Raw genomic sequence first — 26,471 nt, forward strand, 5'->3', positions numbered from 1 at the left:
CTACCTGGAGGTTTTAGCCTCAACAGTGTCCGGCTGATAGAGGTACCTCCAAATGGCATAATAATGGGTACCAGCTCCAAGCGCCACAAAGAGGTGCCAGATGGCATGAGCGAAGGGGATGCGTCCATCACTCTTGAAGAAGACAGCGCCCAGGCAGTAGAAAAACCCACCAGCCACCAGCTCCGAGAGGCCATCTGTGTTGGGCTGCAAGAAGCAAACATATACAGAGGGCTTGTTCAATGGGTGCAGCACAAGCAGCCATGAATCTTAAGCAGGAACTAGATGTTACAGCAGGGGTATCAAACCTCTTTCTGTGGAATTCCATTTCAGAGAAGCTCTCGGGGGCCACATTCCAGTGGTGGGTGGGGCAAAAGGCAAAAGAGGTGTGGCCAAAATACCAAAACCTATTTTAGCTTAAAGCACGTACTGACAGTAATTACGCCTTAGGAGAGGCATTTCAACCTTTTAGAATGGGTGGGGTGGAGTGAAAAAACTAGGAAACCACCCAACAATCATGGCCAGGGGGTGTGGCCAGGGAAAGGGGTGTAGCCATCTGTAGAACCCCAGAGGGCTGGATTGGGACCCCAGGCAGTCCAGATTTGCCCTGCAGGCCTGAGGTTCGACACCATTGTGTTACAGGGTAAACATGGGATTCCCAACCCCATGTAGGCCATCTAATGGGAATGAAGAAAAGGAAAGAAGATCGGGGTGGAGAAAAGCAGCCTAGGAGAGGAGTTGTGGGAGAAGGGTTAAGCACACATCTTCTGCCTCCCACTCACTGTTCTCCCTGAGAATGCATTCATGCCAGGTGGCAAATACACGGTGTGTTTGCAACGATACCAGAAATCCTTTCATATCTCCCTGATGTCATGTTGGCAGCATGTGATGAGTTTTTAATCGATCCTGGATTCATTTTATGGTTTGGCTGACTGCCGATTGCTCAAAGTTGTTTTTAGATATATGTTGTCTCTGTGTATACTGTCTGTTGTATGTTTTTTATGTTTTAAAATTTTGCATATTGTATTCTTAATCTTTTTAATCTTCGTAAACCACCCAGACAGCTTCGGCTATGGGGCAGTATAAAAATGTTAATAATAATAATAATAATAATAATAATAATAATAATAATAGTCACTTCATTTCTCCCCCCCCCAAGTCAACAGTAAATGAAACAGAGTGGCTAAGGGGTGGGGTGGGGACACAGGGAGATGATAATGTAATAACATCACTGTTATGTGTTTTCTCACTTCATTGGCTCCTGCTTGTAAGGGATGGGGAAACATTAATAAGGTGACATCACCTCATGTGGGCAGTTCCAGCTGCACATTGTCTGGGGAGATGTGGGGATTGATGTGTCATTTGGACCTATCAGGGCTGGATCATGGGCAGCAATCTGAGATGAGTGAGGAGCTAGGAACCAGGAGTCATGGGGCAAGATGTTCTGTTTCAGCCAGGAAGACCTGTCCCAGTGAGGGCTTCGCTAACTGGGCACTATGAGGTCTGGTTCACAGCAAGGACTTCGGGCAAGTTAGGTTCAGTGGATTCCAACCAAGCGGGTATCAGTTTTCTCAGAGAAGCAGGAACAGGAATACAGCAGCACCATGGAGAGCGCTGAGTGATATTGGGCTGGAAGCCAGGCAAGCTTGCCTGTACATTGCTCCAGCAAGCAGCAGATTGTGACTGAGCCTTAAGTATGGTTTTGGCTTCCTATAGACTGGTTAGTCCCACCTCCCTGTTGACTAAGATCGCCTCCCTTAAAGGGACCTGGTGTCTTTCAGCAGACTTGGGCTGCAACAACACAGAAGTGGCTGTGGAATGATGGCACCTTAATGGCTAGAATCCTTAGAAATGAAAGACCGCAATGCAACTTCCTGCAGACACAGGGGAGCTGGTCACTGGGGCCTTCCTGGAGAATGAGGTCCTAAGGAGGTGGAAACCTCGTGACGCCCTTCTGTAATTGAGCCCTCTCACTGATCCATTCACTCAGGAGCCCCATCTTCTGAGGACATGGGGTTGGGGTCCTGGACCATGTCACAAGCCAGTAGTCATGACCAAAGGACAAATCAAGGCGAAAGAACAAACCAGAAGGCACGAGTGATGAAGATGCCAGAAGTGAAGATGGAAGAATAACCAAGGATACAGGAGCACGCCACACCTTAAAAAGACAACGTCCCTTGACCAAGGCTCAGTTGGAACAGGAAGCTCTCTATACTTCTCCCTGCCCAGAAGGATCCAATGGCTGGCCTGAGTGGGCGGGTCAGTCCAGGGTCCAAGGGTACTTCATTGAGAAACTTCCACCTGCAGTTCCATGGCTCACCACACGGGGCAGCCACACAGATTGGGCAGCTCCTAACAGGGCTTCACATCCCACTCTTACATGGGGTTTCCACCCAGGCTGCTGTTTAGGTCCACACACCTGTTTAGTTTCAGCAACGCTGAAGCCTGAGGTGGCTCCCAGTTCAGTTGTTGGGCCACAATTTAACCTCTTCTTCTTCAAGATGCAAGAACAGCATTACAAGTACCCAAGCATTTCTAAGGCCATTGGGCTCGATGACTTACCATGGAAAGAATGACCACCGCAGGAAAGAAGCCCATGATCACGTAGCACACCAGTTCCACCAGCTTGTACCTGGGAGAAAGAAAGTCAATGTGTTTTGAGAAGCAGTGAAGTACAGTGATGAGAGAGAGAGAGAGAGAGAGAGAGAGAGAGTGGGATTTGCACATGAGAAACCCAAACATTCCTGCTTGGCAATAAAGCTCACTGAGCAACTACGGGCAATCCTCTCTCTCTCTCTCTCTCTCTCTCACACACACACACACACACACACACACACATTCTCTCCCACACTCTCTCCCTCTTACCTATCTAGCAGGGTTGTTGTGACGGTACAATGAATGCCTGGGCATCTTGTAAAAAGAAAATTATGCAAAATGTCCAAAGATCATAAACACACACACACACACTTGTCATGCTCTTCTTCCAGAGAAGTAGAGCTAGACAGAGAGTGAGGGGCTGTTCACTGAACATGCTAAGCCACACTCAGGGGTTGAGTGTGGGTTGTTGTTGAATGTGGGTTGTCTGTTGAACTGTGTGTTAGCTTGAACACTGGACATTTTCCACAGGGTGGCTTGTTAACCATGCAGTGTGGCTTATTTTTCTCGAACAAGCCACCTTGAGAACCCAGGGCTTGTTGTTGGGTTGTTCAGGGTGGTTAACAAGCCACCCTGTGGAAAATGTCCTGGGTTCAGACAATGCACTAACCCATGGTTCAACAAGCAACCCATGGTTCAACAACAACTCACACTCAACCCCTGATTGTAGGTTAGTGTGTTGTGAGAAACCAGTCAGAGAGGTGGCGGGGAGAGAGGGCGAGGGAGGGGGCGGGAGGGAGGGAGGGAGGGAGGGAGAAATTTTTCAGATGTTCTTTCAATGCATGAGGAGGGGGAAGCAGGATTCCTCATGCTGTCCCTGCTCCTAACTGGCTTCCCCCGACCTGGTGCCTTCTGACATGTTGGACTACAACTCCAATCATCCTCAGTCAGCATGGCCAATGAAGGCTGCTCTAAGCTCAGAACAGAGCTTCCCACACTTCCCAATTGTGCAAAGAAAGCCCTGTGTGTGAACACACACAGCTGTACCCACGCAGGCCCTGTTGAAGGCGAGGAATGTACAAAGGATTTTGCTCTGCCCTGTCCATGCACCAAAGGGACCTCTGAAAAGGGCAGAAGATCAGAGCGATAACACAGATAAAGACAGATAGAAGTTCCCAGTGTTCTAGTACATACTAATATGACTCGGAAACAATCAAGGATCAGACTAGCCGGATGGAGACGTGACACATGTGTCATAGCGACGGATGTTTTGCTAATAAGGAAATGAAACAGTGAGGGGGGCAGTTAAAAAAAAATAAGTATTCTAATTTTAGATTAGGAGTCTCAACTAATTAAAGAAGTTTTTGTTGATTAAACATTTGTCCTTTCACAGACATCAGATGAATTTAAATAAACCTGCATATATCACCAAGAAAGTGCCTTCATGAACTCTCAAAGGAAATGTACGATAATGTAGAATTTAATCAAACAGAAGCTACCACTCGCTGTTAGAAGGGAAGTCTGTCTTTGAGGTGTTCTTTGTCATTCCCTTTTACAGTAACACTGAAATAGTCCAAAAGTGAACAGGTGTGCTGTTCATTCAAGGTCGTATCCATTAAAATTTGCCCTCACAGATTTAAAATGGACTTCCCCCCTCCTGCATCTATGCTATACATTTAAACTGTTTTGTACCAAATTTAAGTGTCACGGCTTCCTCCCCAAAGAAACTGAGAATTTTGAAGTAGACGCCTGTATGTGTCTACTCAAAAGTAAGTCCCACTGAGTTCAATGGGGTTTATTCTTAGGGAAGATGAGTGAACTATACAGCTGTTCCCCACCCTTGGCATATAGAATTGCAGCCTCGCGGGGGGGGGGGGGATAGAGGAATCCTAATTTCTTTGTTAGACAACACAGTAACACCATTCCCACAGTTCTTTGACTGGGAAATAGGACAGATAAACAGGTCTGAAACTGCTTTAAGTTTGTGGTGTGGACCACAATGTAACAGAAGACAAAAGCCCATCACAAAAGCCCATTGTTACAGGCAGGGAGAAGGTTCTTTATTCCTTTCAATCTGATCTATGAATAGTGAGCAGTGTTGGAATGAGTTTATTTATTTGTAGTTCCATAAGGCATAAACTCCTTGCAAAAGTCATATTTTAAATCTTTCCCAACTATCAAAGCAAGAGGCAGAGAGGATAAAAAATGAGTGTCTGTGAAACATTTCATTCCACAAGGGGGAGTTATATGCCATCTTTGAGCCAGCTAGAAATAATTGCGAACAGCGAAATGGGTTTAGAGGTAAAGGATGCTTCAAGGCAAAGGGCTCCTAGTACCGCCAGTCAAGAGACATGGTGCAGCTTTTCCCATCTTTCCCCCCGCCCTGGATTTTCAGCAGTAAGAAAAACAGACCAAAGAAGCAGTGGGGAAACATGGGCGGGTTGCAAATGGAAGATAACATCTGGGCCCCTTGTAAAATTCCATGAACGCAACAGCGCAATTGCACAATAAGAGCTTCATCTGGAAGCACCCAGAACAGGTGAGACCTGCAACAAAATGTTGCAGCACGGAGTGCTCTCTCCAGCCATTCTGTTTATCCCTCTGCTCCCCAACAGTCAGCAAGCATTCTGTGGCCACTGAACCTGCTCAGCCCTCCTTGATCTTTGGGGGTGATTGCCCCTGTAGGATATTTTCTAAAGATGCTTAGTACTTCTGCAACACAGGGTGCCCCCAAGCCTGCTGATACCTCCCGCTTATGCATGAATGTTGTCATGTTGGCTACACAAGCAACATCACTCACAGCCTGAACATTGGGATTAGAGGGAATGGAGGATGCCGAATTTGGGAGTTTTAATGTACATAAACAGTGCTGGCTCCAGGTTTTGGAGGGCCCTTGAGCAAGACACCCTCCATGCGCCCCCTCCCACAGTGAGTCTGCCTTCTCACCGCCATGACCACCAACTGCTCGTGCCCCTTGTCCTCTTTCCCATCATTGTTGCCACTTACTTGCTTGACTGGCAGAGAGCCAGGGAGCAAGGAGGCCGTGGCATTGACTGCTTCTCCCTCTCACCGCCACCATTGTCTGGGCCAGAGCAAGAGGCAGGTGAACAAGCAGGTTGCAAGGGTGCAGAGGAGAAGCAAGTCCAGTGGGCCCCTGCTGGGGGGTGGGCCCTTGGCAGGTGCCTGATCATGCCCACCCTTGACGCCAGCCCTCTGCATGAAGCCTACTTTATCCAGAATGCCTGGTGCAAAATTTCAGTTGATTGATTGATTTTATTTCATTGACAATATTTATAAACTGCTCCACATCAGAAGATTTCAGAGCAGTGAACAACAAATATAAAATAATAAAACAGCAGATTAAAGCAATTAAAACATTTTTTAAAGACAAATTCCAATAAGGCTGAATTTAATAAACCGCAGCTGGTCGTGCAAGGAAGGCCTCTTGAAATAATAACGTCTTCAGGAGGCACCAGAAGGGACACAACGTTGGTGCCTGCCTGGCCTCCAAAGGCAGGGAATTCCACAGGAAGGGGGCCACCACACTGAAGGCTCTTTTCCTGGTGGACTCCAACTGGGCCAAGGGTCCATGTGGAACCACCAGGAAGACGCTCTCTGATGCTCTCAGTGACTGGGCAGGTTGGTAAAGATGGCCATGTAACGTATGAAATAACCCTGCAAAGCAAGTGTTCTTGCATGATGCTCCCTCCTAAACTCACCGTTCATGGAAAAAGAAAACATAGATGGTCCCGACGGATGCCATGATCCAAATGATCCAGCGCATGTGGGAAGCCCATGGACCCAATTCCCGCAGGTTCAGCCTGGGAGAACAACAGAGACCAGCATTGAGTCCATTGAAACAGCAGCTGGAAAGGAGGCCTGGAAATCGAGTGAGAAACAAAAAACAAAACAAAACAATTCCAAAACTGCAATGGGTCATTATGCTCACACATTGGAAACACGCCTATTTGGGGGAACACATGGCCCTGATGGATCATGTGGGTATCGTGGCTTCATGCAAAGCTGGATACAAAAGCCAACTGAAAATGCTTTGGCACAGCTCAGCTCATGCTTATAGCTGCTGAAAGAGCTTAACTTAAATATAAGAATTCTTCTGGGGATGGGGAACAGGGGCCCTTCTAATTCAGTGGCCTGTTTCCTACAGTGGCCAGTCAAATGCCTCTGGGGAGCCCCCAAGCAGCACTTGATGGCAATACCCTCTCCCCACCAGCATCTGGTATTCAGAGGTAGATTGCAGGACTAGTGCCAAGGGTAGGTATAGTTGGGCACCTGTCAAGGGCCACACCCCAGCAGGGGCCCACTGACAAGAGCCCCCTGGACTGGCTCCTCCTCTTCACCATGGCAACCTGCTTGTTCGCCAGCCTCTCACTCTGGCCCACACAATGGTGGTGGTGGTAAGGAAGAGCAGCAGAGGGCACGGCCTGCTTGCTCATGGGCTCTCTGCCTGTCAAGCAAGGAAGCGGAAGCAATGGTGAGAAAGGGGAGAAGGAGCAAGAGCAGCTGGGGACCATGGCGGTGAGCAGGGAGACCCACTGAGAAAGAAAGGCCACTTGTGTCTTGCCCAACGGTCCTCAAACACCTGGAGCCAGCACTGGAAGAGTACATCTGAAGATGGAGCTTTCATTTTCCTATCAGGGCTAAGAACCTTAGAGCAGCCCTGCTGGATCAGACCAAAGGCCCATCTAATTCATTGTCATGTTCCTTCATCCTCCCCCTTTGCAATCAACACACTCCAGGAAACAAAGCTTCAGGCCAACATTACTTTATTAGGCAACGACTGGCTTTACAAATGCAGATTCTAGGAAACTCTCAGAGTGCATCGAGCCAGCTAATCCACACATCTACAAATGTCAACAGAGGAGACAAAGTGGATGTTAGAGAAGTTGCCAGCAGTCTGGGCATGAACTTCACGGCCAGGCTTGCTTCGCAGGGTGGTTCCCTCCCACGCTGCTTCCCACGAGTGGTCAACCTGGCTGAGCGTCTGAGCCCTGCCCCTCACTTTTCCCGCTTCGCTCTGCGACAGACCCTAGCATCCCTCAAGTCACACCTCTCGCCCTCCTCCTCCTCCTCTCCCTCTGAAACTTGAGTTCTCATGGTAGAGGAATGGGGGAGCCATTCAGGCCGGGGCATCCGTGTGTCAAGGCCTTGGGAAGAAAGTCTTGCCGTATCTGGGCTCACTAGGGAGGGTGCGTCCCTCTGTTCTTGCTGTTCCCGTTCTGATTCCGAACCTGAGCTGCCAGACATCTCCACATGCTCAGGTTCATTCCTGACATCCAGCATCCTGGCTTCCCACAGTGGCCAGATGCTTCCAGGAGTCCCACAAGCAGTGGCCAGCCCGGCAAAGATCTGAGCCCTGTCCCTAACTTTTCCCGCTTCGCTCTGCAACAGACCCTAGCATCCCTCAAGTCACGCCTCTCGCCCTCCTCCTCCTCCTCTCCCTCTGAAACTTGAGTTCTCATGGTAGAGGAATGGGGGAGCCATTCAGGCCGGGGCATCTGTGTGTCAAGGCCTTGGGAAGAAAGTCTTGCCGTATCTGGGCTCACTAGGGAGGGTGCATCCCTCTGTTCTTGCTGTTCCCATTCTGATTCCGAACCTGAGCTGCCAGACATCTCCACATGCTCAGGTTCATTCCTGACATCCAGCATCCTGGCTTCCCACAGTGGCCAGATGCTTCCAGGAGTCCCACAAGCAGGACATGATATGACTAGCCCTCTTCCATTGTGGCAGGCTTCCTTAGAGCTATCATGATGAATAGCCACTGATAAACATGTGTGGTAAATGTAGGTCATGTTGTAAATGGGACTGACTTTTGCCTTTTTGTAAAATAGGGGTGCCGAACGCCCATGCCATGAGCCAAATCTGGGGTCGCAATCCCCAGATAGTAATTCCCCCCTTTCCCCAGGCCCCACCACCTTTCCCCCTGACCACCAATTACTTGGATGATTCATGGCTTTTGTGCAGTTTTCCCCAACTCTAAAAGGTTGAAATGCCTCTCCTAAGGCTTTGTTACTGTCAAGAAGAGCTTGAAGCGAAAATTAGCTGGGTTTTTTTCTATTTTGGCTCCTCCTCCTTTGCCTCTGGCCTTGCCCCATCCCTAGAAAACTGCCCCTGAGACCTTCTCCGAAATGGAATTTGGCCCTGGGTGGAAAGAGGTTCAGCAGCCCTGGCCTAAAGCTAGAAGGCTGAATTCCTGCTCTTCGCTGAGTTTGGTTCCATCTCTGCCTTTCCTCCCCGACGTCTGGTGTGTCTGGTCCTCCAGCAGGGGAGCATCCCCAGGATTGTGTCAAACATGTTGATTATGGTCTGGGGCACCTTAGAGAGTGCTGTGCCAAAAATTTCATCCATTTTTTTTTAACCATTCACATCCAATTTGAGAGGGGGAAAAGTGCTTTCAAAAGGAAATTCAAAGGAGAAGGAATTTCGGAGAAGTTCTCATGGGCTGGGCTTGGGGTTCTTGCCTTTACTTATGAGGTGACATGGAGTGTGCATGATTGTCCTGTCTGTCATTGCACAATAGTCTCTGTGGCAGCCTGTAGCCTCCTCAGCTTCCCACACTTCAATTAAGGCCATCACGAGGAAGACGTCACAGGCAATTCCTCCCATGGGGCTTTCTCAGTTCAGGAAGTGCAGGTGGCCTGGGAGGCTGCAGCACCATGGAAATTTGTGTAATAGAGAGAGAAAACACACTCAGCACCACAGCCAACTAACCATGGTTAGGTAAGCTCAAAAGCCAAAAGAAATGCAAAATCCTGCCTCAGAAAAGTGGACACCTCAATGCAGTTGAGGCTGTTGCCACTTGCAGGAGTAGTGCAATAAACCAGAAGCCCTTCGGAAAAAAGAACGAGCCTGTGCTACAACCCCTGCCAACAGTGAGCCCTATCTGTCAGAAACTGGTGGAGAATTTCTCCTCCCCTAGGAGAAATTCGGAGAAATTGTCTCCCCAATTTCTCTGTCCACAAATAGGCTGGAGAATTTTTAAGGCCATTTGCACACAGCTCTAACCTTAGACAAGATAGCATTGCTCTAATGCACAATGTGATCTGAGTCACTCCCTACCATCAGCACGTCAAGAGGCTGACATGAGCAGCCAGTGTGGTGTAGTGGCAAGAGTGTTGGACTAGGAGCTGGCCATGGAAGCTCACTGGGTGACTTTGGGCCAGTCACAGACTCTCAGCCCAACCCACCTCACAGGGTTGTTGTTGTGAGGATAAAATGGAGAGGAGGAGGAGAATGTAAGCCGCCTTGGGTTCCTTCAAAGAGGAAAAAAGGCGGGGTATAAATGCAATAATAAATAAATATAAAATAAATAAAATGAGCAAGGTTTAGGCCCTGAAGTGGCAAGATTTGGGTAAAACAATACCAAATGGTGGAGGAAGAGGTTGCTTCTCTATCAGACTGGTTGTGGAACCACTTTTCCTATTCCCATACCATTGAAAAGGAGTTCTGAAACTGACTAGAGTTGAAATTGACTACAAGCATCTTCTGGACAAACCAATTTTGCTCCAAAGGAAATCTTTGCCCTTTTTTTTGGAAAGGACTACTTCTGCAAATGTGTGGATCTGCAACTTTACTTTCAAATAGTCAAACAACAACAACAAAACCACTACAGAGTTACACATCTTTCCAGGAGGGTGGAGAAGGACGATATTTGTTATGGTTACTGTCCAACAAGCATCTGCAACGGTCACAACAAAAATGCACACGAGCCTGTTGCAGCTGTGTTGATTTAGCTCTCCCCTGATGCTACTTGATGAAGTGCTCCAAAATGCTGAAAAACTGGTTTCACCAGAGACACAAAAAATGAATAAGCATATGATGAGCTATGGCACTTTTACAACATCACCTTTGAGTCTCTGAAAAGTGATGGGCTGTATGCCACTTGTGCGAACTCACCAAGGGGCGTAGGATGCTGCTATAAAGAAGTAGATTACCATTCTATCGAACATGTGAAGGCAATGTTCTACAGTCCTGCAGAGAGAGAGAGAGAGAGAGATCTGATTCATACATGCAAATACATACAGTATATTACTCGTTATTTGATTCATCAGCAGCCAAGTGTACAAACTGGCTCTACATAAAACAGGAGTGAGTGAACTCTGACCCTAATTCTGTATGTGGCCATCAGCCTAATTTCAAAAGTGCTGTGTTCAGTTCAGACCTCTGACAAGAGCCATCAGTCCTTTCTCTGGCAGTCCACTGGGTGGGAAACAATGGTGGTAAATCTTGAGGTGCAGGCATTCATCGTGACAGTCCCCATAACTACATCTCCAAGGAGAGTCCAAAAGTTCAGGCAGCTGGGTTGATCCATATCAACAGACCAGTTCTGGCCATTTCAGTTCCTCCAGGAGTACAGCGTCTAAGCCATCTCCAGAAGTTGGTCAGTGTGTTACTTTAAAAACAACAACACCTGTTTAGAATAACAGGTTTGCTTATTTTTATTCTGGTTATGCTAAACAGCTGCTTCAGGTGGAAGGAATTCGTCATTTCTGAACATAGGAGGAAATGTCTTTTCCTTCCTTTTCCTGTATGCGGTTACCGGTTGGATGGTGTAGATCTCAGTTCTTGTATATATAACAACTACTGGTTCCATGTAAGAATTCAAACATCATGTTAATTTTGCTTTAGTAAGAGCTGTAATGATGGTTTATCTATATATCTTTACATTTTCACCCACTGAAGAGGACCAGACGGGTTGAAACACTTTTGGGATATTGGTATTGTATATCTGCATAGCCTTGAATTTGGAAATTAATATTGTTACTATGTATATAGCCTATGTCAGTGATAGATTGATGGGCATTTTTTACTGTTTTAATTGTTTTAATTTTGAGTGAGATATTAGCATTGATATTAAAATGTTGTTATATTTTGGAATACACATAATTTTCCATAAATCTATTCTGTTTTTGTGGTTGAGTGGTTAAGGAGAGGACGGGTTTATTGGTGTTTGAACCATATCAACAGACCAGTTCTAGCAGTTTTCATGTCCACCAGAGCAGGTCTTTTGTGAAGCTAATGGGTCTGAATTGCCCACAAGACCAAGCCAAAATAACTTTGCATTACAACAGGGATGGCTCATAACAGTCTACTGTTGCTAGGAAAATTATTTCCCCTTCATCTACTCTGAGAATTGCAGGTAAGCTGGAGAAACAAGGAATTCTGAGGGGGGTGGGGGTGGCTGATGACATCAGCATCCCTGCTAATAAAAAAAGTGCCAGCCCTGGGTCCCTGCAAGCCCTGGTGGGAAAGAAAAAGGAGAGAGAGAAAAGGGGTTGGGAGAAAGAGGAAAGGGGTGATCCACCAACTTTTGGCTCTGGTTCTTCCCTCTACTGACTCAGCCCATCTAGTGCCAACAAGCAGCCCCCAACAGGTTACCCTCAAGGTAACCTGATACCCTTATTTATAATACCATTATTATTATCATCATCTCTATCCTGTCCCATAGTTGAAGCTCTCTGGGCAGTTTATAAATATTAAAAACCATTAAAAATAAATTATACGAAGTGTAAAACCTTTAACATAAACACATATAAACAGACAGAACACACAGAGACAACCTATATCTAAAGCAATTTTAAACAGTCAACCAGATGTAGCGATGGCCACCGATTTGGATGGCTTTGAAAGGGGGTTGGACAAATTCCTGGAAGAGAAGGCTATCAATGGCTACTGGTCCGGATGGCTGTATGCTCCCTCCAGTACCAGAGATGGTGGGCCTGTGTACACCAGTTGCTGGGGAACATGGGTGGGAGGGTGCTGTTGTGCTCATGTCCTGCTTGTGGGTTCCCAGTTGACAGCTGGTTGGCCATTGTGTGAACAGAATGCTGGACTAGATGGACCTAGGTCTCATCCAGCAGGGCTCTTCTTAAGACAAATTCAGAATCTGATAAAAACCTCATCATACGCTGCCAAATGCCAGAGAGAAGAAAAAGGTCTTAACCTGGCTCTGAAAAGAAAACAATGTTGGCACAAGGCGGGCCTCATTGGGGAGATTATTCCATAATTGGGGGGCCACCACCGAAAAGGCCCTCTCCCTTGTTGCTGCCTTCCGAGCCTCTCTCTCAGGAGGAACCCAGAGGAGGGCCTTAGATGCTGAATGTAGTGTACAGGTAGGTTCATGTTGGGAGAGGCGCTCCATCAGGTATTGCAGAAAAATGGTTGCCCACCCTGGATTTAAAACATATTGCATTTGACATAATCACTACAGATAGCGTGGTTAGAATGCTGAACTAGGCTGCAGAACTTCCCAAGTTCTCATCCTTGCTCAGCCATGAAACACACTGGATGACCATGGGCTAGTCATTATCTCTCAGCTAACCTACCCCACAGGGTCGTTGTGAGGATAAAACAGGGGAGGGAGGGAGGGGGGGAGGGAGGGAGGGGGGAACAGTTGCATACCACCTCGAACTCCTTAGAAGAAAGGTTGTAGATGTGTGCAGTAAATACATATCTGCCAGCTGAAGAACACACTTAATTCAGAGAAGGCCCCTTGCAGTACAGTGCAATCCTATGCATTTATGTCTCAGAAGGACCTCCCATTGGGTCCAACAGGACTTATGCCCTGGTAAGAGATGACAGGAGCGCAGCTTTAATTTGGGCTCAGTGACAGTGCACATACAAAAGGTCCCAGGTTCAATCCCAGTCATCTCCAGGTGGGGCTAGGAAACAAACCCAGGACAGCCGAGGCCAGTTACTTAGACAATACTGAGCTAAATGAACCAACAGTTAGACTCCGTGTCGGGTAGCCTCGTATGTGGAACGGGCCATCCTAGTTGTCTGCTAAGAGCAGAAGACCTCGCTAGGCCTGCTGGTGCCTCAACATGCCTTTGGGAGGTCCCAGGATGTGTGCAAAAGGACCAGAGCTCAGTGGCAGAGCACATGTTTTGCAAGCAGATGATTCAGTCCTGGCATCTCAAGTCAAAAGGATCAGGTTGCAAGTGCTGCCTGGAGAGCTACTGCTAGTCAGAGGACAATACAATAAATATTCATTCACTCACTTGCTCGCTCGCTCGCTCATTTACTGACTTATTGATTGATTGATTACATTTCTATACTGCCCATTAGCTGAAGCTCTCTGGGTGGTTTACAAACATAAGAACATGAGAAGAGCCCTGCTGAATCAGACCAAGGGTCCATCTAGTCCAGTATTCTGTTCACACAGTGGCCAACCAGCTGCCCACAGGAAACCCACAGGAAACCCACACACAGGGCACGAGTGCAACAGCACCCTCCTGCCCATGTTCCACAGCAACTGGTGTACATGGGCACACTGCCTCTGATGCTGGAGGTAGCGCACAGATATCAGACAAACCATAAAATACAATAACATCATAACTTTGGGTATTTTGTTTTACAGGTTCCATGTAGGAAGTTTAACATCATGGGCTTCTTCATATGGAGCTTTTATCCTGCTATTGAGATGGCTCCCTCACAGAAGTTTGCGGGCTCTTTACATGACGCCATGAACCTCCAGGGCATCTCCTGCAATAAGTGCCCTTTGTTCCGTTTTTAAATAGATCGCAGGTAATGAGCTATCAAATTACCCTGTTATGTTCTGCTTGAGTTCCGTTATGTTCTGCTTGAGTTCCCTCCATGAAAAGTGGAAAAGCGGCAAGAAGAAAAGCAAGATCAATGAAAGATATGGAAGACTCAGATACAGGGAGAAGAAGGGGGGAAAGGGGAGGGGGGAAAAGAAGTGTGCATGAAAAAGGGAGTTGTCGTGATCCTGCAGTAAAATGCAAGCAGACAGCACAGACGGCCTCATTTTAAATGCAGGATTTTAGGCTGGTGTAGAGATGCCCCATGAAAACACTGTTTTAGTAAGGGCTGTAATTACTGTTTATATTCTTCCCACTGACCAGTTTGGTCAAAATGCATTTGGGACATAGGCACTGTATATTTGAACCGCCTTTTGATTTAAAAATTAGTGTTGTCACTAAGTTTATGTGATATATTGATGGACTGCTAATCAATGGTTTTAAATTTTGTGTGAAATATCAGTATTTGTATTAGAATTTTGTCATACTTTTTACACACAGAATTTTCTTTAAAACAGAATAAAAGCAAAGCTGTAAGCGAGATAAAAGGCAGCAGCAGTGCAAAGATCTAAAAAAAGTACTAACACCATTTTTAACACTGAAGGGCTAAAAAGCCTAAGAAAATAAGGTCTTCACCTGGTGCTGAAAAGACCACAGTGAAGGTCACAATGTATTTCTTGCTTATAGTGCTTAGGACTTACTGTGTTTTTCATTTTGGTTTTAAATATTTTAGGGGGCAATTTTATGTATGTTTAGACAGAAAAAAGTCCTACAAAAGTCCTACAAGCTGGCCAAGCTGTCTGGGGAATGCTGGGAGTTGTAGGATTTTTTTCTGTCTAAACACGCTCAGGTTTGCACCCTTAAACACTTTTAACTGATGAGTTCTTGTATTTATGATGATGTATTTTAATGTTTGATTTTGTAAACCACTTAGAGATATTTCTTAGATATGGTAAGCAGTATAATAATTGATAAAATAAAATAAATAATAAATCAATATTGCCATAGGCCACTGAAGCTAGTCAGAGCAGACAACTGTGATCTAGATGGACAAACACTTTGACCTGGTACAGGGCAGTTTCCTGTTTTCTTGTCCAACATACTGGCTATTGTACTCATGGAGAACGGTGGAGATCCAGTACCACCATCTTTGCCCATACTTGTAGCTGACAGCAGAGTTACCTTAAATGTCTCTTCTTCCAAGAAATGGTGTGAAAGATAGTGGAGACAATAAATAGTCCAGATAGGCCAAAGCCATAGATCCATGCGGAGATGGTCTCCCATTGGTTGTCGGAGAGGATATGAAGGATGGAACAGCCCAAGATGCTTGGAATGATCCAGAACTAAAAGGGAGATAGAAGAACATGTATTTTTGATCCCCCTGATTTGGCAAAAATGGCGGATATGCCATTTCACCTTTCCCCACGAGTTTGCCTTTAAATGGTTCCTCATTGCTGGCTGTATTCAGTAGGACAACCACAGCTAAGAACATAAGAAGAGCCCTACTGGGTCAGATACTGAAGCTGAAGCTCAAATATTTTGGCCACCTAATGCGAAGAGAAAACTCTCTGGAAAAGACCCTGATGCTGGGAAAGACTGAAGGCAAAAGGAGAAGGGGACGGCAGAGGATGAGATGGCTGGATAGAATCACCGATGCAATGAATATGAACTTGAGCACACTCCGGGAGAGAGCACAGGACAGGAAGGCCTGGCATGCTATGGTCCATGGGGTCACGAAGGGTCGAACACGACTGAACGATTGAACAACAACAACTGGGTCAGACCAAGGGTCCATCTAGTCCAGCATTCTGTTCCCACAGTGGCCAAACAGCTGCCCACAGGAAACCCACAAGCAGGACATGAGTGCAACAGCACCCTCCCACCCATGTTCCCCAGCAACTGGTGTACAGCTCAGTTAAGCCCTGAGAATGACACCCTTGCAGTTCCACTGACATGATAACAAAGAGTCTTGTGGAACCTTAAAGACTCACCCATTTATTCTGGCATAAGCTTTCGTGGATATGGTCCACTTCATCCGATGCATGATGATGTGCTTCAGGCATCTGATGAACTGGACAGTGTCCACAAAAGATTAGAAGATGAGAAGAGCCGTGCTGGATCAGACCAAGGGTCCATCCTGTGCAGCATTCCGTTCACACAGTGGCCAACCAGCTGCCCACAGGGAAACCCACAAGCAGGACCCATAAGCACCTTAGGCCAGAATAAATGGGTGAGTCTTTAGGGGCCTCAAGATTTTCTGTTGCCGCTACTGCAACAGACTGACAGCGCTACCCTTCTGGAGTTATCTACACGATAGCTGGCAGGTACCAGTTTCTGATTAGTTAGGGATAATAGATTGTTATGGGCTTCCCATCTGATTCAGTCTGGGTTGCCCAGAAGCAAGACCTGAACTTGGCACACATACAAGAGTATTCATAGCCCGGCAAAGTGTTTCCATGGGAACTAATGTTTAGACCAGTTTCCTGAACAGCTAGGAAATACCTGAAAGGGGGCAAAAGGCAGACCTCTCCCTGGCTCCCAGCGAAGGATGTAGGGATGCTGTGTTCGAAGAGAGACTGCTCTGCAGGGGAGGCTGGTGGGGGGCTCCGCCCTTCCGCACCTGGGAAATCTCCTTAGATTTCTGATTGGTTCTGACTGAAACCCGGAGTGGATCCATTGCCCCACTGACATTGGGGCCAGCAGCCTCCACTGCTGCTCTGTGAGAGAGGCTGAGAAAAACAAAGGCACAGAGGGCTGCGTTTGAGCTCTGCCTAGGGGCCACTGATGCCTTGCCAAAAAAGAGGGCAAAAGAGGACACCAATTTTCATAGCATTTGCATATAAGTTGCCGGGGGGGGGGGGGTCGGCCAGGCCCCATCATTGCAGGTTTTAAAGAGCTCCCTGAAAACAGACTAATTGACTTTGGCCTTCCCCTGGCATGTTTGCTATTGTTGCTGTTTTCATTGCTGGTTGTATTGCTTTTAAGACTGTGGGTAAGGGGAGAGGTGATAGAGGTGTACAAAATTATGGCTGGAGTGGAGAGTGTGGATAGGGAGACTTTTTTCTCCCTCTCTCAAAATACTAGAACCCAGTGGGGTCCTCCCATGAAGCTGATTGGTGGGAGATTCAGGACAGAGAAATGGAAGGGCTTCTTCACACAGCACGTAGTCAAACCATGGAATTCCTTTTCACAAGATATAGTGATGGCCACCAGTTTGGATGGCTTTCAGAGGGGTTTAGACAAATTCCTGGAGGATAACGGCTATGAGTCCTGATGGTTATATGCTACATCCAGGATCAGAGGCAGTGAGCCTACGTATACCAGTTGCTGGGGAACATGGGTGGGAGGGTGCTGTTGCCCTCATGTCCTGCTTGTGGGTTTCCCGTGGGCAGCTGGTTGGCCCCTGCGTGAACAGAATGCTGGACTAGATGGACCCTGGGTCTGATCCAGCAGGGCTCTCCTTATGTTCTTACGTTCTTACATTCTTACTGTATCAATTTTTATTCTGTGTTTTATTATTGTACGTTGCCTTGGGAGGGCTCGTGCCCTGAAAGGTGGCCAACAAATATTTTAAATACATAAAATGAATATGCTAACATCTATGTATAAATGAACATTTACAAATAGTTATCATTTCACAGAAATGCAACTGCTCGCCATAGCAAGGGAGAAGACGACGTGACCTCTGTGCCTGCTGCTCAGCCTTGTTCTCCAGGTTCTGACTGTGGATGGGAAACTTCAAGGCCCCTTTTCTTCCTTCTTCGGGTTCTTCGACTTTAAATTGGACTTAGATTGGGCAACTCTTCAAATAGAGGGCTGTCCTCTGGCAGCCCTTCAAAGAGAGCCCTCTGTAAAGGAGGACACCTGGTCACCCTAGCTCTGTCTCCCTTTCCTTCTGCAGCACAGAAGAAAAGGAGATGCAAATGGGGGAAATAATTCTCTCCCTCCATGGGCAGCGCACTCTATATATGTGTGTGAGTGTGTGTGTGTCTAAGTGTGTAAATGGGGGAAATAATTCTCTCCCTCCATGGGCAGCGCACTCTATATATGTGTGTGAGTGTGTGTGTGTCTAAGTGTGTAAATGGGGGAAATAATTCTCTCCCTCCATGGGCAGCGCACTCTATATATGTGTGTGAGTGTGTGTGTGTCTAAGTGTGTAAATGGGGGAAATAATTCTCTCCCTCCATGGGCAGCGCACTCTATATATGTGTGTGAGTGTGTGTGTCTAAGTGTGTAAATGGGGGAAATAATTCTCTCCCTCCATGGGCAGCGCACTCTATATATGTGTGTGAGTGTGTGTGTGTCTAAGTGTGTAAATGGGGGAAATAATTCTCTCCCTCCATGAGCAGCGCACTCTATATATGTGTGTGAGTGTGTGTGTGTCTAAGTGTGTAAATGTTATATGCATGAATCTCCCTGTATACTGTGATCGTCATCTGAGGCCCTCCTCCAGATGCTTCCTCCAAGGGACACCCGGAAAGTGGCAACAAGGGAAAGGGCCTTCTCAGTGGTGCCCCCGCCCCGATTATGGAACAATCTCCCCAGGAGGTCTGCCTGGCACCAACATGGTCATCTTTTCAGGTGCCAGATTAAGACCTCCCTCTACTATCAGGCATTTCGCAGCATATGATAAGGTTTTTAATTGGGGTTTCTTGGTGTTCTTTGTTAAAATGGTGTGTGTGTGTGTGTTTTCTGTTTATATGTTTGTATGTAAATTCTTTTTATGTTATGTACAATATTGTATTTTTAAGGTTTTTAATTTTTGTAAACTGCCCAGAGAGGTTTGGCTATTGGGTGGTACAGATACGTAATTAATGAATTAATGTGTGTGTGTGTATGAGAGAGAGAGAGAGAAGTCTGTGTGAATAGTGTGCATGTAAGTGTGAATATGGGTGTGTATATGCAGTGGTGTATGGTAAATGTTGAAATGCAGGAGCTCATCATCACAGTCCCCGTAGCTGTGCTAGGAGAGCCCAAACGTTCAGGCAGCTGTGTTGATCCATGTCAACAGATCCATTCTAGCACTTTTCAGCTCCACCAGAAGCAGGTTTTTTGTAAAACTAATGAGTCTTAGGGCGCAATCCTATGTGGATAGGCTGCCTATGCAATGCAGGGCGGGAGGAGTGGGGAGGGGTTCTTCCGTCCGCCCTGCATTCGTGGCTAGATGGACAATTCCATCTGTCTAGCCACAGGACATCGGAGCGCGGGGTGGGGAGGCCGGACAACGCATAAGAAGTGTCGTACCAGCATTTTTGCACTCTGCACCCCGCCCCCAGGAACCCCCCCTTTTGCCCCGCTCTGCGCTGCTCTTCCGTGGAGCCCAGGAACGATCCACGCCTCCTACAGGGCGCCAAGGGAGTGGGCGGGGAGGCAGTTCTCCAGGAACTGACCTCGGAACGCGGGCTCTGAGGTCAGTTCCCAGAAACTGACCAATCCTATGGCCCTCTAGCCACTGACTAGCGGCCACATGATTGCACCCTTAATTTCCCGTTCAAGATCAAGACTCCCTAAAATACTTTAGGTTGCAACAAGGAATGATATATTGTTGCTGGGAAAATCCAGTCCAGCTACTGTGCAGCCAAGCTCAGAGGGGACTTGCAGCTAAGCTCGGAGGGGGCAGGGAATTCTGAGGGCAGGGGGCGATGACATCAGTGTCCCTGCTAATCAAAAAGTGTCAGTGCTGCGAGCCCCGGCTCCTGTGCACCACTGTGTGTATGCTTTGGACCCATCCATTTTGTTCCCACACAGAATTGGTATGCAGCCCACCCCCCGCCAGACCACTTTTCCCTGAGGGAATGCAGCCCAGAGTGAGGTGGGAGGAAGGCTCTCCACCTCTAACCTAGAAGATCTGATGTGGGAGGGGTGGGCTGTGTCTGTCTGTGAGAGTGTTGAAACTGTGCCTCCACCATGCTCATCCTGCATACCCATCAATCAAATGCAAATATTACAAAACTCCAAGGGGAACCAAACCCAGGTCAGTGCTGCACCCTTGGAACCCCTCACTGCTCAGGGAAGTGGGGTGAATGTAATTTATATATACTAATTAGGAACTGGCATTTACCTACTACAGTGAAAGTGGAACACATACAGATAGATACTCAGACACACACCCCTCCAATTAACATAATCTAATGCAACCTTCCCCAGCCCGGTGCCCTCCAGATGTGCTGGACTAGAACTCCCAGCATCCTCAGCCAGGTGGTTGGAGATGCTGGGAGATGTAGTCCAACTAGCAGTGTTGCGATGGATCTCTGTTCCCATGGAGCCCTGGCCCCAAATCTATTCCCCCCCCCCCCGAATCTATTCCGCAGGAACGCTGAGTGTTCATTGTTGATAATGGAGGGTTTTTCTCGGTTTAATTGCCATGCAGGGGACAATATTCAAGGGGGATCGCAGCTGGGGAAGGAAGGGTTAACTCCTTCCCACATGCTGCAATACCCACCACCACCAATTATTCTCCTGCATGGCAATTAAGTTTAGAAACAAAAAATGTTTGTTTTTGTTTTTTTTGCATTGTTTGGGATGATCTGGGCCAGGGTGCAAATTATTGGAAGAATGTGTTCCATTTGAGATTATTTGGATGAAAAAATCAGTTGGCTAGCTTTGCCTCCTGTGAAATTTAAATCTAGTAAGTATTTGTGAATTTGAATAAATGCGCATTCAGAGATTTTAGGCAGATTTGTATTCTATGGGCCTCTGCCTGGAAGTTTTTAGGACACAATCCTATTGATTGCATCCTTGGTGATTGGAAGCCCCCAAACTCAGAGACGTCCAATCATCCAATACAGGGTGGGAAGGGCGGTGAAGATGATCTCCGCCTACCCACCCTCTCGCCTTGCAGATTTCTCTAGATGGGCTTTTTAGCCCATCTAGCGAGGGCGCTTCAGAGGAGGAGGGAAAGAGGCTGGAGGAGGCTCAGGATAATTTCTATCCTGGCCTCTCTGGTCTCCTCCCCTCCCCACCCACCAGAATGCCCCCTTTCCTCCTCCTCCATGGTTGGTTTCCCGACCTTGGGAGGGCAGCCGATGTGCTTCTTTCTGCAGCGGCTGCATGGTGGCAGGGGAAGAGGGGCAGATTTCCGACTCCCCCTCCGAGGTCAGAGTGCTGTTTCCAACCTCAGGAGGGGGAATTGGAACACTCCTACGGCCCCTGGGACACTTGCCCATGGACCATGGGATTGCTCTCGTAAGTGCCTAGCAGTGCACCAGATGGGGGAAGGCCGATCTCATGCAACTTCCTGCCACAGGGACTAAGTGCCACGCCACCTCCCAGCTCATGCCACCTGGACACCCGCCCTCCTTCCACTCTCCGGGGAAATGCTCAACCAACTCACAGCGTGTGTAGCACAGTTGGCAGCATGTTCGTACTCTGTCGGCTGGTACCTCCGGTTGGGCGGAACCCTGTGGTTCATAAACCTGGAACAAGAGGCAGGAGAAGAGAGAGAGTGTCAGCGAGCTGATGTCCGCGGCTGAGACGAGATCTACCAGGGCTGGTGGGTCTGTTCTGCTTCGTCTATTCTAGTGAGAACAACAATTGAGCAAGGGGCCGGACACGTGAGACCAGGAAAGACGAGAACTGCTTTCAGAGACGAAGAAAAGGAAGGTAGAACCAGTCCTGCATAGGACAATTGCACACTCCTTTGGCTACGATATCCAGCTACAGGCACACAGTGAGGTTGTTGCACATGGCAAGAAGTCAGAGAGTGTTGGGACATGTAGTGCTCTCCTATGAACACGCACACCTATGTAAATCTTTAACAGACGTCCTGCTTCATATTGCATCACTAGCTGAATACAATGGGTGATTGTGTAGGACAGGGCCTTTTCATCGGTGGCCCCGACACTGTGCAACTCTTGCCTCTTGAGTATCTATGTGGCTACCTTTGTTTTACTGATTGATTCATTTTAATATTTTTAGGCCGCCTTTCAGAGCAGAGCCCTCACAAGACGGCTGTCGTAAACCATAAAAAATGCAATCATCAAATACAATTATCACAATTATCATAAAACATCCATTTGAAACCGTAGCACAATTGAGTTAACCCTGCAGCTTTACACCATGAAATTGGTGTAAAAGTTTCAGGCATTCCGCTACCCCTCTGGGATTCAGACCGGCCAAAACTCAGAGAGATAAAAATAAAATGGAGACCCTTTTCCCTAAAAAGACATTGATGCTGTTCTTGTCTGCCTTTTGATCTCAGGACAAGACGTTATGATTTTGAAATGCCTTTGACCCAGGTCGGTCGGTCGGTCTGTCTGTCTGTCTGTCTGTCTGTCTCTCTCTCTCTCTCTCTATTATAGCATATATATTCTGCCTTTATTCCTCAAAGGAACCCTTATGTATACCAAGGCAGCATACATAATCCCCCTCCTCTCCATTTTCTCCTCACAACAACAACCCTGTGAGGTGGGTTGGGCTGAGAGTCTGTGACTGGCCCAAAGTCACCCAGTGAGCTTCCATGCCCAAGTGGGGACTCAAACCTGGCACTCCCGGCTCCCAGTCCAACACTCTCACCACTACCACACACTGGATTTGTTGGTTTTGAACTTCTCAGGTGGTGTCGTTTGTTTTCGCTGCTCCTCCAGCCGAATTTTGCAGATTGGCATGTCATTTGTAATTACGATGAAAGTATTTTATTAGCTTCTCGTGTTTTTGTAAGGGATTGATTGATCATTCACCACCTTGAGGGTCCTATATAATAAATCAATTGTATTTATGCTCTGAAGATGGAGATATGGCAGAAAGAGTAAATAAATTTACATTGATGAAATGCAATGCCTATGTATTAATCCCACGAACTCCGCTCTCATCTTCTCCTCACAGCCAGGTCCAAGCTAACAAAGAGACCTTCGGCTCCCTCTCCATCCCCCCCCCCCCCCCGCAACCCCTGAGGTTGGATTGCACATTTCTCCTCCACACAGCACAACAAACATCTCACAAACAACAGCACATTATTCTGCCGTAATGGTTGCTCGGCAACCATCCAGCCCCTCACTAGAAGGGACTGGATGGGTGCTTTTCATTTTCCAGAGCATTTGGGTGCTTTTCATCTGTTGTTGGAGAACGGGGGGGACGGGACCCTTTTTGAAAATCCTGGGCGTTCAGAGCTCCAAAATGATGTCATGGTTTCCACAGAAACACATGGGAGTCGTTTAAAATACAACAAATTAAAAGATTGTCTAGCCCTATTCCGAGCTAACTCTGGGGAGACTTATGATTATACCAGCCATAGTCACAGAACAGCAAAAACAACACGACTGCATTCCTCACATTTCTCTAAAAAGAAATCCCCCACGTGGAAGAGACCCACAACCTATGACACAGGTGAGCAGACTTCAGCCTTACGGGGTCTGCTTTGTTTTTTACTAGAACCCTGATGCACCAACTGGAGCCTAGTGGGAAAGACGTACTGTTGCCAGTGTGGTATAGTGGGTAGAGTGTTGGACTTTGAGTTCTTGTTCCCACTCGACCATGAAACTCCGTGGGTGACTTTGGGCCAGCCCCTGACTCTCGGCCTAACCTACTTCATGGGGTTGTCATGAGGACAAGATGGAGACAGCAAAATGTCTTGGAGGGAGGGTAGGACATAAATGCTATTCTTATTAGGTTAGGTTGCTGGTTCCCTTCCCACGCACCCTGCACCGGCCTAATCAGTTGGCAATCTAATTGACTGACAGGGTATTTATTTATTTGGTGGTCTGATGCAAAGGACAAGATGGAGCTCCCACCCCTGCGGGGGGGCAGAAGCTGACCAAACTGGGGGCTGAATCTTAGCTCAGCACTGGTGAAGGTACAGCAGGCTAGCTTGGGAGCAGGGCACATGGCAAGTTGTTTGGCCTGCTACATAACTTTGTCCTTCAATACCTCACCACTGCTCGCCACTGCTCATCAACTGCCACCTGAGGCAGCTGCCTCACTCTGCTTAATGGTAGGGCCAGCCCCAAACACAGCAGCATTACATGACTACTTTCCCCCACCCTTTTATCCTCAAATAACTGTGTGAAGGAAGTAAGGATGAGCTTCATGGCTGCATGACGCCCTTCCCACTCCTAGTGTGACACGTTCACCCACCCTTTCCCAGCATGGCACCCCCCAGATGTGTTGGACTACAGCTCCCATCATCCACAGCCAGCATGGTCCTTGCCCACGCTGGCTGGGTATGATGGGGACTGTAGTCCAACATTGGCCATGTTGGCTGGGTATGATGAGAATTATAATCCAACGTTGGCCGTGCTGGCTGGGTATGATAGAATTGTAATCCAACATTGGCCTTGCTGGCTGGGTATGACAGAATTGTAGTCCAACTTTGGCCATGCCAACATTGGCTGTGTTGGCTGGATATGATGGGAATTGTAATCCACCTTTGGCCATTCCAACATTGGCCATGCTGGCTGGGTATGATGGGAATTGTAGTCCAACTTTGGCCATTCCAACATTGGCCATGCTGGCTGAGTATAATGGGAATTGTAGAACTCCACATCTGGAGGGCACCAGGTTGAGAAAGACTGATCTAACCACTACACCACACTGTCTCTTGTCCTTTTAAGCAGCAGCTTGATGCACACACACACACAACGACCAGGGGAATCTGCTTCACACGACAGAAAGGAACATTGTCACCTGCTAATTTAGCCTGCGCATCTGACCCACGGTTGACTGGCACAGCTACAGCTGTCCGACTGAAAAGTTGGCCACCATATCTGTGTCAAAGATGTCAAGACGGCAATCTTTTCTTTCTTTCTTTCTTTCTTTCTTTCTTTCTTTCTTTCTTTCTTTCTTTCTTTTTGCTGGGATTAGTATGCACAGGTTGTTATTCGCAGTTGCTGAAGGGCTTCTCACAACCCTGTTCTGGGCTTGTCTTTTTCTCGGCGCCTGTTTCCCAGCAAGAGGGCACGAGAGAGATTTAAAAAGAATTACCTTGCGCTCCCAGTTCTCTGGACTCTGAAACAAAGAGAGCCTTGTCCCACATAACCAGAGAGAAGCCCAAAGCCGGCCTCCCATATTCCCTTTCTCTGTGTGTGTGTGTTTCGCTTACTTTGATTCTTGAAAGAAGAGCAGACACTGAATACCAGGCAGGCCAGCGGGACAGGGGTTTCTTTTCCGCAGTTCCATTGAGCGGGGAATGTATGGTCCCTTGGCAAGGCACCACAGAGCAGTGGCAGGGCACCTGCTTTGCATGTACAAGGACCAGGTTCAGTCTCTGGCGTCTCCAAGCAGAAAAAGGATCTGGTTAGAGCTGGGTGCAGAGGGCCTCTCAAACCCTCCAGCCTATTTGTGGGCAGAGAAACTGCGGGGGCAATTTCACCGAATTTCTCCAAGGGGAGGAGAAACTCTCCAATCATTTCTCACAGAAAGGGCTCGCTACTGGCAGGGGTTGTAGCACATTCCTCCTAAGGGCTTTTGGTTTATTGCACTGCTCCTGCAAGTGGAAACAGCCTCAACTGTGTTGAGGCGTCCACTTTTCTGAGGCAGAATTTTGAATTTCTTTTGGTGGCACTTTTTGCGCTTATCTAATCACTGCGAGGTGGCCAAGGGTGCTGAGTGTGTTTTTTCTCTCTATTCCACATCTTCCCATTGCTCTGCAGGCTCCCAGGCCACCGGCACTTCCTGAACTGAAAAAGCCCCCTGGGAGGAACGGCCTCACGACGTCTTCCTCATGATGGCTTTCACTGAAGCGGGGGAAGCCGAGGAGGCGACAGGCTACCCCAGAGATGACTGTACGATAAGGGGACACTCATGCACACTCCACAGCCACCCCATAAGTAAGGTAAGCGCAAGAACCCCAAACCCGGCCCATGAGAATTTCTCCTCCATTGAATTTCTTTTCGAAAGCCATTTCTCTTCTATCAGCTTGAATGAGAATGGTCGAAAAAAATGCAGGAGAAATTTTCAACACAGCACTAGATGTGGTAGCAGGAGCTGGGGAAGGCCTCTGTCCGAGACCGTGACCCTGGACTTCCAACATGGTGCCCAAAAGCACCAATGTGCCCCACAGACACCTCTCTTGATGCTCACCCAGCTCCCTGCCCCTCCTGGTTGTAATTTTCTTAACATTTAAAAAAAAATGTTTTAAACTGGGAGGCTGGCATGCCGCAAAGTGGAGTGCTGCTCTTCAGCGCCATCTTTATTTGGGTTCAAAAGGAGCGCTTCCGGGTTTTGGCGCTCCAACCCCACTTTGGCCTTGTACTCAGGTTCTTGTGCAAGGGGCCTTTCGTTTCACCTCACCAGTTTGCCTCCTGAGAAATTAACGTTCTGTGACCAGCCATGCCCACCATGCCGGCCATTGTAAGCATGGGCAAGCAGCTCCTCCATGGCAACCAT

At 47.6% G+C, this 26,471-nt stretch overlaps 1 protein-coding gene across 1 annotated transcript; it reads right to left on the bottom strand.

The window, feature by feature from the left end:
- MMD2 (monocyte to macrophage differentiation associated 2) lies at nt 1-26,471 on the bottom strand. The gene is made up of 10 exons (XM_084817865.1): nt 26,376-26,471; nt 25,068-25,091; nt 24,128-24,199; nt 23,387-23,463; nt 21,484-21,565; nt 15,333-15,493; nt 10,507-10,581; nt 6,312-6,413; nt 2,560-2,629; nt 1-204 (listed from the first exon to the last, which is right to left on the bottom strand). Exons 1-10 carry the CDS (start codon nt 26,469-26,471, stop codon nt 1-3), a joined length of 963 nt encoding a protein of 320 aa, XP_084673991.1.

The sequence above is a fragment of the Heloderma suspectum genome, chromosome 12 (assembly GCF_057233095.1).
Source record: "Heloderma suspectum isolate Gila_16-S chromosome 12, 16-S_ref, whole genome shotgun sequence".
In the NCBI taxonomy this organism is placed as follows: domain Eukaryota; kingdom Metazoa; phylum Chordata; class Lepidosauria; order Squamata; family Helodermatidae; genus Heloderma; species Heloderma suspectum.

Coding starts and splice junctions, on each gene's coding strand:
- MMD2 (XM_084817865.1), bottom strand. CDS start 26,471: ATGGTTGCCATGGAGGAGCTGCTTGCCCATGCTTACAATGGCCGGCAT. Junction 25,092..26,375: donor ATTTCTCAGGAGGCAAACTG/GTGAGGTGAAAC, acceptor TCTTTGTTTCAG/AGTCCAGAGAACTGGGAGCG. Junction 23,464..24,127: donor AGTTATTTGAGGATAAAAGG/GTGGGGGAAAGT, acceptor CCTGTGTCATAG/GTTGTGGGTCTCTTCCACGT.